Source organism: Pelophylax lessonae, assembly GCF_965119305.1.
Source record: "Pelophylax lessonae genome assembly, chromosome: 1".
Lineage (NCBI taxonomy): Eukaryota > Metazoa > Chordata > Amphibia > Anura > Ranidae > Pelophylax > Pelophylax lessonae.
This window is the reverse complement of record NC_138768.1, coordinates 180,915,346-180,929,443: the sequence shown is the minus strand read 5'-3', so window position 1 is coordinate 180,929,443 and position 14,098 is coordinate 180,915,346. Positions and strand designations below refer to the sequence as shown.

General features: G+C 40.6%; 1 protein-coding gene across 1 annotated transcript in view; it reads left to right on the top strand.

Annotated features, from left to right (window-relative positions):
• The window catches only part of EPB41L4A (erythrocyte membrane protein band 4.1 like 4A), a 445,595-nt gene that overhangs the window by 331,339 nt on the left and 100,158 nt on the right, over window positions 1–14,098 (top strand). Inside the window, exons 10-12 of the mRNA XM_082243130.1 lie at window positions 6,736–6,827; window positions 10,490–10,567; window positions 12,046–12,167. Coding sequence (XP_082099256.1) covers window positions 6,736–6,827; window positions 10,490–10,567; window positions 12,046–12,167 — 292 coding nt within the window. The remainder of the gene's footprint in view (window positions 1–6,735; window positions 6,828–10,489; window positions 10,568–12,045; window positions 12,168–14,098) is intronic.

Sequence of the window (14,098 nt, the reverse complement as noted above, 5' to 3'; positions counted from 1 at the left end):
GCTGCTGTAAGCAGGATTATACAATTACAACAGCCAGGGGGAGACTGGCAACTTTCGGCCCAGGGGGCAAGTACAAACCAGAGGCCCATGGTGAAGCGACTTGTCCCCCCTCCCACTCTCCTTCTTCCCATCCTCCTCCTGACCCCTATCCCAAGCTGAAGCCCTGCTCCAAATGCTCTCTACTTGCTGAATCCAGGTTCCTGACCTGGCCAGCAGGGGGTGGTTGGGGGGAGCTGGAACAGCTCGGTCAGGGCTGGCCAGGGGAGAAGAGTCTTCAGTGGGGCATGGAACCATCCTCTGTTCAGACACAGTTTACACCATCCATGCTCAGGGGAGGGGGGGGCTGCGCTCTGTCCTTGGCTACAACCTGCATTTAGTAGGTCAGTGGCAGGGACTTTTTACTTCTCTTCACCAGGAATCCTTTGGACATGTCTGTGGCAGAAACAGTACAGCCTTTTTTCAGAGCAGCCCAGGGGGCATTTGCCCCCCTGCCCCCTGGCTCAGTCCACCTCCGACAACAGTAATACTTCAGATTGAGCAGCTGGTTGTAGCTTAGGTCAGACCTGAAATATTTGAAAGGAGCATGTAATCACTTTTTTTGGTTGTATCAAGCAGTTCAGTGTAATTTGGAAGCAACTTAAAGCAAGTTCTACTGTAACTAAAAAGAGAATAAAAGCAACTCAAATTGCTGAAGTCTGTATACACAAGCCCTTATTGCAGCCAAGTTGCCAGTTTGGGCCTGCTTTGCTTTTTTATGTTTGAAGGGAGCATAGGTTTGCTGTTCTGGTCAGGCTTCAGTGAATCACTGCACTGGGTTATGCACATTAAAATCCTGCTGTGACAGATGTTTTGACATGTACTTTTATTGATAGGATGGTGCTGCCTCAGCCTAGTTTAGATTAGAGAGCTCTGTCAGCCTTTAACAAGAGCATAGGGCAGAATTAGCTACTCCCGTCAATACTACATTGTACATTGAAATCCCCCCCCCCCCCCTTACGTTTTCCAAGATATGAAATAAAAGTTTCCCTTTTACTTTTCTGCTTGTTTTTTTCAGCCTTTTTAAGTGTTTTATCTCCAAAAACACATAAATAAGCACTTGAATAAAAGAATCAACGTAGCACATTTTACTTGTGGGATTAAGGTGTTTGGTACTAGTTGTTAGTCATAAATTCAAAGCACTGCGAGAGATATTTGTTAATTACTCAGGCAATCTATGCACAACATATTTTCAGCTGAAGTCCTTTTGATGAAAGTGTAATTTCCTCTAATTAAAGATTTGTTTTATTTAATTGCATAAAAGAGGCCAGTGCACTACTCTCCTCTTTCGAAAATGAAAACAAAAAAAATAATGCCACACAACCCAGCTTCTGCTAATGAGCAGATTTAAATATAGGCGGTTTAATCATCTATGATTAAAGTGTATTACACTGGAGAAAACATCTTGAAAATATTAAAAATAAGAAAAGCCATAAAAAGTGTTTTGTAGGTGCTTACTCAAAAGATGAGTAAGTCTGAAATTATTGAGTACTTTGAGTGAAGGGCTAATTAAATTCACAAAAAGTATTAGGGTAGCTATATACAACATAAAGAAATAGTTACATATGTCTCTGATCATGTTGACATGACCATTTAGGTGTCATAAGGTAGAATTCTACTGTTATCCATTCTACTCATGCCACCACCAAACATATTTACTTTTAAGCAGTAAATGTCAACCCAGTGCCTCATTGAAAATTTGTTGATTTTGTGCATTTCTTTAATAGTATGACATAGACCAGGGGTCTCCAAACTATGGCCCTCCAGTTTTTCAGGAACTACAATTCCTATCATGCCTAGTCATGTCTGTGGATGTCAGAGTTTTACAGTGCCTCATGGGATGTGTAGTTCCGCAACAGCTGGAGGGCCGTAGTTTGAGGATCCCTTACATAGAATAATGTGTGGCATCTCCAGTATCATCCATACCAGACCATACACTGTCCCACCTCCCATATTTATATATCACATATCAATTGCTGTCCTGCTGTGACTTGGAAGAAATAACAGCATTTAAATGTTTGGGTAGGTTTCGTTACGCCCCCGTTCACAAGGGTGCGACATGCATTTCCTATCTAGTTTCTTTCTATGGCACCATCCTAATAGGTGCGATTTCAAGTAGCGCGATTTAAAAAAGTTTCCGCACTATTTTTTACGATTTCATGAGTGACTTGCATTGACATCTCTACATGAATTCACACAGATGTCAACAAGCCGCAGATGAAATCGAAAGAGTCCTGTGGCTTTGAAATTGTAAGGTACTTGGATATTTTATCCACTTGAAGACCAGGCTTTTTCTGCCACTTTTTGTTTAGATGGAACAATCTTTTTTTTGTTTTTTTTGCTAGAAAATTACTTGGAACCCCGAAACATTATATATATATTTTTAAGCAGAGGCCCTAGAGAATAAATTGGTGGGTTTTGTCATTTTTTATGTCACACATTATTTGCGCAGCAGTTTTTTAAATACAATTTGTGGGGGAATATTCACGAATTTGAATTTTAATGCAAAAAAAACCACCATAGATAATCCAATTTTTTGTAAAATATAAAAGATGATGTTACGCAGAGTAAATAGATTCCAAACATGCCATGCTTTAAAATTGCTCAGAAAATGGGCTAAGTATCTTAAAGTAGAACTATAGGCAATTTTTTTTTTTTGGATAGAGTTGAGCTGGATACACACTATACAACTTATGTTGTTAGATTTCCTTCAGATTTTACCTTCAACTATGTAGTGCAAGGGCCTGCCTGATTGCATACAAATTGAAAGTGTTTAGATTTGACCTCATATTATATGGTTTTGGTAAATCTAAAGACATTTGTATAGTGTGTATCCAGCTTTAGGGAGGGTTATAACCCCTGTCAGATTCTTGTTTTTCACCATCTCTGTCCCATTGTGAAGATTTCCCTTCACTTCCTATCCCATAGCCAAACAGGAAGTGAGAGAAAATCTCTGTAAATTAAGGGTATTTCTTGGGGACCCCCTGGTCACCAGAACTAGTGTCCCCATTGGATGATTTGCCCTCTCCTACTTTTCTGGGGACAACCCGAAATTTGGAATTTTCTTTTACTTTCACTTTCAATGATAATGATAAACAGGACAAATAGAGAGAATGAACCTCAGACTGCAATACAAACTGACAGGTGTTATAATCCCTCTACACCACATGTGTCAACACAAGGCCCGCAGGCCGAATCCTGCCCTCCAGGCCATTTCATGTGGCCCTCACACCCAGGGCTTTTTTTCAGTCTGAATGTGGCAGAACCCCTGATCCCTGCACTCTTCATATATTTTATTCCTCAACCCTGCTAACTGTACACAGCACACCCCTGAACTCTGCATTCTATGCATAGGGCAGCCCTGAACTCTGCACTATGTATTTAGCAAACCCTTGAACTCTGGGGTGGGGTGTGGTTGAGTTTCTGCACCTATTCTCTGAGGAAAAAAGCAGCAGATAAATTTATATAGACTTACAGATACAGCCAACCCTTTGAGGGCAACCATAATGCTGATGCGGCCCACGATGAAATTGAGTTTGACACCCCTGCTCTACACTATATGCATGAAGGTACCCATAAGCCTGGGGAAGGTAGCTCTGCTTGCCTGCTAATTGCTATAATTATGCAGCAAGAAAAATCACAACATTTTTGGGCAGATGTACTGTTCTGGAAATTCCTACAAAAAGTCAGTTACTTGCCTTTGTTTACAGAACATCATTTATTGTAATTGGGGTATACCAGAGCTCATATTTTAAACCTACATGTGGATTTTAATTGTAATATTTGTACTACTAAAAAATAGTTTTAATATCGTGTGTTTCTAGTTGATTTTTCCTGCTGCATAAAAGCCCTAGGGAGAAACTGTATTGTAATCCCTCGCCACTCTATCCAAAATTAAAAAAAAAAAAGTTTTGCCTTTAGTACTAGTTTAACCAGTTACAGTTTGCAAAAAAAAAAAAAAAAAAGATATTACTTTGAGCTGAAGTATGTAAAATGTTCAAAATTACTTTAGCACACTCCCTTTAGTAAACATTTACTCTCAAGTCACATGTTTTCAGGCATTTCTATTGAAGTCTATAGGGGCCAAAAACTATTGTAATTGGCCAAAAAGAAGCTCATGTACTTTTTTGAACGACAAACGTTTTGCTTTAGGCTACAGAACACTCATATGTGAACAGGGACTATTGGAAAAAAATGGGGATTTGGCTTTTTGGGTGTTCTTGAGCTTCACAGCTGAGATATTTTCAAGCTGAAAATCGCTAAGGTTTGAATGGGGCATTAAGAGGTCTTTTGGATCCCTTTACTAGTTCAGATTTTTTTACCCTCCTTTGTGGGCCCTAGGCACAGTGCCTATGCACGACCAAGGGGAAATTCAGCTCTGATACCATATACTTATAGAAGTTCCCTGTGTTCCTTAAAAACTTTCTGCAGCATCCCCGTATGGGCCACCAAAAAAGAAAAACTTTCTGCAGCATCCCCGTATGGGCCACCAAAAAAAAAAAAAAACTTTCTGCAGCATCCCCCTACGGGCCACCAAAAAAACCAAAAAACTTTCTGCAGCATCCCCCTACGGGCCACCAAAAAAACCCAAAAAACTTTCTGCAGCATCAGAAAACTTTCAGGAGCTATATAAAGTGAATGATTACAATATTTCTTTGTGATAGGAACAGTATCATTTTGAAAATTATGATGCTGCTAAAGGATAATTCAGCTACTAAAGAATAATCCAAGTGCAATCCAATTAAGAGGCCCTGAGCTATATATTTGTATACTATATAGGTGCATATATATATATATATATATATATATATATTTATTGTGTACAGGTACCGGACATAATTCTGGATAGGAATCAAGAAACAAGCTCTCCAATAGGAATAGTAGAGTGAGAAAAGAACTTCTGTATTTTGGTTGTTGTATGCATCCACATGGGAGAGATTTCTCTTACTTCCTCTCCCAGTGATGGTGGGCACCAGGACAAACTGAGTCTCAGCAAAAACTTGGGACTGCAGTAAAGTAAATGTTTTGGCTGGAACTACATTAATGAGAGCTGTGTGGAAAAGAGGAAAAATGACTGCAGCTGCAGGGAGTAGGAAGCTTTGAACTACCTAAAGCTTTGTAGGTATGTCACAGGACACGTTTTTGATAATAAACAAATTTACTATCCCAGGCAGCTAAAGACAAAACTAAAAACATGGGGTCACACATTGATATAAGTTAAAATTCACTTTGCAAAAAAATACCCAATTGTGCAAGGAACAAAAAAATACATTTTTGCTTGCACATGATTGGGCGATTGAAACCAGCACCACTTAATCTCAGCTTAGCTTAGTGAATGGAGTGAAGTTGCAATCATGGTCTTTTAATCATGTGAGAACAAATTCTTTGCAAAGTGAATTGTCACCTAACTTACAGGTATTCACTGAGCTAAGTGAAACTTCACTTTGCAAAGTTAAAATGATACTAAACACACACTGTTTAATATACATTGTTTACATACTATTTCCATATGGAGATGATGGCACTGTAATTAAAAAAAAAAAAAAAAAGTACCTTTTTCCTAATCAATATACAGCTGTCACATGACTCAGCTCTTTCGCAGCCTGTCCGCAGGGAAACCTAAACGGGAGGAGCTTCTAACCCTCTGCTACTGGTCACATGGTAAAAACAAAACAGCCTTTGGAATACAGAGGAAAAATAAATAACCTCAATAAACTGTTTTAAATTGTCATACAAACATATAATTGAAATTGAATCTTTATTATTTTGTGGAAATTGCATGGTGTTGGTGGATTCCTGCCGGTCACAGGCTGTGCCACCCCCCTCCACCCCCATTGTGTTTAGCTGGTTAGTGGGCATAGAGGAGGAGGGAGGGAGTGGGCTCTCATTTACCACTGTGAATACACCCATGTGTGACTTTATAGTCACATGGGCTGCTCAGATGTAATCGGGAGGAAATGCTCAGCATAGAAACTCACTGAAAACTGAGCACGTGCAGAGTTTCCACCACGGTCGCAAAATCCCTAGCTGAATTTGGGACATGAACAGAAGGTAGAGATAGAAAGCAGCAGGATCAACCAGGTTTTTTGCGGAATACAGAAAACAATTCTCATAGTGACTGAGTGAGTATGAACAGCATGTAATTCACTATTTATTGGGAGTTTTTTTATGATGTGGGTTTAGTGACACTTTAAATTCACTTTGTAAAAAGAACAAGCTCTACACCTTTAGTAAATAGACCCCATAATGTTGGTTTTGTTATACCTAATGTTTTTCTCTTACAAATTTTTTTTAGCCTTGGACAGAGTAGGGAAGTTTGTTTTTGCTGTATGTGTCCCATCTGAGACATCATTATCTCTCTTTGTCCTGGTCACCATTCAATGGCTTTGAGCAGTTGTATAATATGAAGTCCTCTGGGTGGAAAGGATCAGATTGCACATTCTTCTGATTAATCTATCAAACACCTGCACATACAGTATTGTCAGTTTTATGCATGGACTGCTGTCAGCAAAAAATATTGTGTTTAATTTGGCAGAGGTTATGGTTTATCTTATTTTTGAGGAATAAATGCCCATCATACCTCCCTGGAACTTTACTGAAACTTTTTTTTTTTTTCATGCCAGATAAGTCAATGGTATGCAGGTATTGTCATTCCAGATGTAAATTTTGGAATTCATTTTTTCTGTCTTTATATTCCAGTGCACTGAAACCTCTTTCTTTTTTGAAACTCGCAACAAAGTTGCCTGTAAACACCTATGGAAATGTTGTGTAGAGCACCACACCTTCTTCAGGTAAGTTGTCAGGCCTAACAGTATATGTGTTTGCTTAAGCAGAGTTGTGTTTAGTGCTTAATTGATAGATTAACTACATAAATGTTAGTTTGTCTGACGTAGGGGTTGGTACAAGTTAAAGCAGCGTCCTCCAACATGCATTGATCCTCTAGTCTTGTATTAGGCAATGCACTTAATCCTTCCCTTACCTTCACCCCTAAAACTTCCCTTAACCCTTTTAATATATTTAACCTCCTCCCTAAGAATTCTTCATTGAACCTTATTCCATAGCCTTACACTCAATTAACCCCTTAATACCCAATCACCCATACATTGAACATTAAACCTTAGCTTAAGGCTTAACCACTTAAGCCCCAGAAGATTTTACCCCCTTCCTGACCAGGGGGTATTTTGCGATTCGGCACTGCGTGACTTTAACGGACAATTGCGCGGTCGTGCGACGCTGTACCTAAACGAATTTGACGTCCTTTTTTTCCCACAAACAGAGCTTTCTTTTGGTGGTATTTGATCACCTGTGCGATTTTTTGATCACGCGCTATAAACAAAAAAAGAGCGTCAATTTTGCAAAAATAACAATATTTTTCACATTTTTTTATATGAAATTCCCCAAAAAAAAAAAAGTAAAAATCTAAATTTTTTTAACATTTTCGGCCAATTTGTTTTATGCTACCTATGTTTGGTAAAAAAAATCGCAAAAAGCGTATTTTGATTGGTTTGCGCAAAAGTTATTGCGTTTACTAACAAAGGGAAAGATTTTTGTCATTTTTGTTGTTTTTTTTTAACGCGTAATGGCGGCGATCTGCGATTTTTTTTTGCGGTACTGCGACATTGCGGTGGACAGATCGGACCCTTGACTGACAATTTTGACACTTTTGGGGTTACCAGTGACATGTCTACAGTAATCAGTGCTATATATATGCACTGTTACTGTAAAAATACACTGGCAGTGAAGGGGTTAACTTTATTTGAGAGGGAGGGGCTGTGTGTGTCCCTAGGGGCGTAATTCTAACTGTGATTGGCTGTCTGTTGAGCTGTAGTTACACTGATCAACGGTCCTACATAGTAGAACCGTATGATCGGTGTCTCTACACAGGGGAGAATGACAGGCAGCTTGTTTACACATCTGCCTGACTTTCTCCCTCTCCCCCGCCGATCGCAGAGTGAGCGGCGGACATCGGGTCCGCCGGTCACACGCGCGGGGGGGTCCGTGACCACGCGGGAGCGCGCCGGCGGCGCGCTCGCTCCCCAGAGCCTCACAGGCTAGTGACGTATATTTACGTCACTTTGCCTGTGAGGGGCTGACCGCCGCAGTAAATCTGCTTGCGGCGGTCGGCAAGTGGTTAAATGTTAACCTAACCTTAACACAGATCCTTAATGGGGGGGGGGCATACCCATACCCAGTGGCATACCCAGCCCCTTGCAAACCTAGATGTTAAAGAAGTCTTGCCATACATGATATTTCTTCCCAAGACACAAAGTGCATATGGGACACAATGATGGACTCTTCTTTTTTTCACTCCTTTCTTTGCCTATTATAATGATCTTTGCACTGCAGCATAACTGATTGGCTCTTTGTGTTGTTTTTCCCTCCTCCCGTCTGAGCGCTGCTTTACAGTTGACTGCAAGAGGCAGATGCCAAGTAAAATTCAAGCACTTGCACTGCTTGCATTTATACAATACATTTACACTTAAAAAAAGACAATGCTCTCTGGGGGTTGGTCTATGTGCTTTGCAGGAATCTCAACAAAGTGCAGCAGAGTCCTACTTTTTCTGTTCTGATGATAAAACTGTTTGTTCCACCATGCCCTTGCAAGATTAATTCCTGAATGGGAGGTTGTGCACTCATTATAACCACCACTTTTAGTGCACTTTTAGTATTCTAATGAGGAAAATTTGTATTTATTAATATATCTCACCAAAAATAAAATTCCTATTGCTGGGTAAGCAGTACCTTTACTTGTATCTTAGTGCAAACATCTGAAGAAAAATCCGTAGGATTGATGTACTAAAACAGGAGAATGCAAAATCTGGTGCAGCTGTGCATGGTAGCCAATCAGCTTCTAACTCCAGTTTGTTTAATTAAGCTTTGACAATTAGGCCCCTTTCACACAGGCGACCTGTTCAGATCCGCCTGTCTGTTTTTTTGGCGGATCTGAACGGATACCCCATGCATCTCTATGGGGCATCAGATGTCAGCGGAGACATGTCCACTGACATCTAATCCGATCCGTCAAATCTGGACGGATGGAAACCCTTTTTTCCATCCGTCCAGCGGATCATATGGGATTCGGATGAGAACGGACAGACGGTCCGTTCCCATTCAATTCCCCTATAGAGAACCGCGGGGACCGGACAACACTGCCACTGCACACAGTGCAGAGACAGAGCTACCATCCGCCTGCTCAGCGGGGGATTGGCGGATCGATCCCCTGCTGAGAAAAACTGAGTCTGCCGACGGACTCTACAGTGGGAAAGGGGCCTTAGGGTCCTTTCACATGGGCTTTCCCACCCAGGAAACCCTGTTTTGCTCAGCGTGGAACAACTTGCAGAGACAGACCTGTCAGATCCCCGCTTTCCTCTATGGGAGATCGGATGAAAACGGACCGCCTGTCCGTTTTCATCCGATCTGATCCTCCAGACGAATGAAAAATAGGGTTTCCATCCGTCTGGATTTCACGGACAGGATTGGATAGCAGCGGGTGTCAGCGGACATGTCACCGCTGGCATCCGCTGCCCCATAGAGGTGAATTGAGCATCCGATCAGGTCCACCTGAAAAACTGAAAGACGGACCTGATCGGAAAGCCCATGTAAAAGGGGCCTTCAGACCTGGATGCTGACTGCTTTCTATGCAGAGCTCCATCAGATTTTGCATTCTCCAGTGTTAGTAAATAAACCCCAGTGTGCCAATCACATAAGCAGGAAATTACATTTCTGTAAGGCTACATTCACACCTGAGCGTAGCGTTTTTCGCGCGTTTTTTACCGCGATTTTTACCGCGATTTTTGTGCAGGCGTTTTTGATTGAATAGAGATCAATGGAAAACGCCTGTAATCTGCCCAAAAAGAAGCTCATGTACTTTTTTGAGCGTTGGGCGTTTTGTATACAGCTTCAAAACGCTCAGATGTGAACAGGGGCCATTGAAATGAATAGGATTTGTCTTGTTGGGCGTTTTGAGAGCTGATCCTAGAGCAGAAAAACGCCCCAAAAACGCCCCAAAACGCCTACATGTGAACGGAGCCTAAGCGTTCTGTGCACCAGCTGTCTACAGAACACCTCCAGGTTGCCATATTGCATTGAATTTTTGATTATTTAAAAAAACGACACAAGCTTCAGTTGAAAATGGAAACGTAATTTTGTAAATAACATTAAATTAAAAAAATAGCCTATGTGGCAGTTTTATGCTATATTATTATTTTAACAAAAGTAATAATCAATACAGAGCTGCAATAATGTGTGTCTTTTATACCTGTCTGGGGTTTAAGCTATATATTCTTAGAGTTCGCTTGCATTTTGTAAACCTGCTACAAGTTTACTATATTTGAAAAATATACTAAAATATCTCTCTTTTAATACTCAATACATGCATGCCTAAAAATGTTTCTTCTTGATAGCTGTTAAATGTTTTATAAACATATTAATATGTATTTCTTACATATTTAAGGATCCCAGAAAATGATTCAAGTACTTTATCGAGGAAGCTGACTAAACTTGGCTCTCTGGGATCCCGGCATAGGTACAGGTGCGTTGAATGAACACACATTTATCTGTGCCTTATTAAAGCATGTACAGTATTTGTATAATAGGTTGGACTTTGTTCACCGATAGTGACTCATTGTTATATCATGTGTAGTGTACAGTGTATCCTCTCACATAGTTCATCATCTGACCTCACATGGGAATTCAGCCAAGCAAAATTCATCTGCATTGTGTACATGTTTTTGGAGACCTTTTTGTAACATGCAGTGTTATGTTTGGACAACACATTAACCTAATTATGATGATCATGCCTGACCAGTAATTGTATATATTATAATTATACACACATTATCAGATAGAAGTGGGTGTGAAAAGGATGCTTAGGCTAGCTAAGTATTTTGACAAAGAAACCATTTACATTTGTTTTTATACCTCAGGGAAAGAAAAAGATGCATAAAAAACATTTAAAAAAATCATAACTTTTATTGTATTATCAAAGTGTAAAAATTGGGTAGACAAACCCTAATAATTAGGAGCATGTTGGATGAATTTTATAAATACGAAGGCAGCAACCACATACACCTTCCCATAGGTAACTTAGCCAAAATCATATACAAACAATACATAAACCAAAGATGGAAAACAAAGTTGGATATGTAGGGAAGGCGTAATGTCCCAACATGTTTCGCAAATTGAGCTTCTTCAGGGTTTTGCGGGTTGCAGAATAATGTATATTATTCAAGACAACACATATTTTTACTGAGGTTACCAATTATACCCATCTATGATTTGTGTTTTTATCTATCAGTTAGACACAATAGGAACTGAATTTAAGCTGGCCATGCATGGATGGAAATTTGGCTGGTTCAGCAGGCTCGATCCATGTATGGGAAGGCTGATTGTAAAACCAGCCTGTTGGATTTTAAACATTCAGTTATTGCCTGCGGCTTTAGCTGCTAGCAGTAATCATTGTGTTCTGCTGGCCAGGAAGTCTCCCCACCGGCAGAACACAATAGCGCTGCGGGAGGCATTCCCCCATCAACACTGGCTGTGTTGATGGGGGAACCAATCGATTTTCTTTTCTTTCCACCCATGGTCATCAATGGCCTGCCTAAGTTGGTAAGTGGATTCATAATAATGTGGTGATGATGCACACCTTCAGTGTTTGTGCACTAAACCTGGCTATGGGAGCATTTGACTTCATGGTATAGTTTGGCACATATTTCAAATTCCTGTATAGTCATTGTTTAGAAATCTCCAGTTATTAAATATGGGGGCTACTTTATTTAAACCAGAGAAGAAAAATGGGAATAAAAGTTGAGTGGTTTGCCTCCGTGAGCAAAGCAGCTTTTCTATATTCTAAAAAGTGAAACCTGTTTGGTTGCTACTGGTGACAGCTCCACTTATGCACTTAGTTTCTTATTAAGTTATAAAGAGTGGGTCCGGACCATTAATTAGTTTGTTTAGTGATAAGCCAAGATGTTTTGAAAATGTGTTGTCATTTTTTTTCTTTTTGTTTAGTGGTAGGACTGCTTCCCAAATGAGCAGAGATCTGTCCATCCAGCTTCCGAGGCCTGACCAAAGAGTAGAGAGGAACCGGAGCAAAACCTATCCCAAAAGATCAGCACTTACTCAGCAGCCAGGTACCAAACCATCCTTTTGATACATCACACCCTTATATAATAGTAAAAGCGTGCCAGTTTTGGGGAGACTTGTTTAAAATAAATTGCTTCAGTATTTTGTAAAATTTTACATTTAGAGATTACAGATCCTGCAGAAATCTGAAGTATTAATTAACATTAGGAATTGTCAATTACATGAAATAGCAGGCTTCTCTATGCGAATAACAGCCAAATGTTATGGTTACCTGTTCTGACCAATCCTCTAACGCCTCCAATCATTGTATTAGGCATATTAAAGTCATTGTAAAGGTAAAAAACAAACAAACATGGTCTACTTACCGGCTCTGTGCAGTGGTTTTGCACAAAGAAGCCCCGATCCTCCTCTTTTCAGGTCCCTCTACAGCACTCCTGGCTCATCCCCCCTGCTAAGTGCCCCCATAGCACAGTGCAGCTCGGCCCCACCCCCTGTTCCCTCCTTATTGACTGTGGTTGACAACAACAGGAGCCAATGGCTCCCGCTGCTGCCTCTGAGCCAATGAGTAGAGAGTGAGAGAGAGACAAAGAGAGCAGTAATGCTGCTCTTGTTCACAGTGCTGGATTGAGAAGCTAGCATGCAGGTGCTTGCTATGGGGGCAGACCAAGACAAGCCAACAGTGCCAGCGAGGAACCCCAGAAGAGAAGGTTCGGGACAGATCTGTGCAAAACTATTGCACAGAGCAGGTAAGTATAACAGGTTTATTTTTTTATCACTTAATAGAGACCAATAGCCAATAGTGCTCCACCCAGTGATCTCTCCCACACTCCAAGGATATAGGCATGGTATGGACCCAGGAATATACAACACTTGCTGCAGACTGATGTTAAATCTCACAGCTCCTTGGGATATTTCCCACACTCCAAAAATATGTAGGATATATGGACACACACAAAAAGGTACAGTGCCTTGCGAAAGTATTCGGCCCCCTTGAACTTTGCGACCTTTTGCCACATTTCAGGCTTCAAACATAAAGATATAAAACTGTAATTTTTTGTGAAGAATCAACAACAAGTGGGACACAATCATGAAGTGGAACAAAATTTATTGGCTATTTCAAACTTTAACAAATAAAAAACTGAAAAATTGGGCGTGCAAAATTATTCAGCCCCCTTAAGCTAATACTTTGTAGCGCCACCTTTTGCTGCGATTAAAGCTGTAAGTCACTTGGGGAATGTCTCTATCAGTTTTGCACATCGAGAGACTGAAATTTTTGCCCATTCCTCCTTGCAAAACAGCTCGAGCTCAGTGAGGTTGGATGGAGAGCGTTTGTGAACAGCAGTTTTCAGTACTTTCCACAGATTCTCGATTGGATTCAGGTCTGAACTTTGACTTGGCCATTCTAACACCTGGATATGTTTATTTGTGAACCATTCCATTGTAGATTTTGCTTTATGTTTTGGATCATTGTCTTGTTGGAAGACAAATCTCCATCCCAGTCTCAGGTCTTTTGCAGACTCCATCAGGTTTTCTTCCAGAATGGTCATGTATTTGGCTCCATCCATCTTCACATCAATTTTAACCATCTTCCCTTTCCCTGCTGAAGAAAAGCACGCCCACACCATGATGCTGCCACCACCATGTTTGAAAGTGGGGATGGTGTGTTCAGGGTGATGAGCTGTGTTGCTTTTACGCCAAACATAATGTTTTGCATTGTTGCCCAAATGTTCGATTTTGGTTTCATCTGACCAGAGCACCTTCTTCCACATGTTTGTGTGTTTCTCCCAGGTGGCTTGTGGCTAACTTTAAACAACATTTTTATGGATATCTTTAAGTAATGGCTTTCTTTTTGCCACTCTTCCATAAAGGCCAGATTTGTGCAGTATATGACTGATTGTTGCCCTATGGACAGAGTCTCCCACCTCAGCTGTAGATCTCTACAGTTCATCCAGAGTGATCATGGGCATCTTGGTTGCAT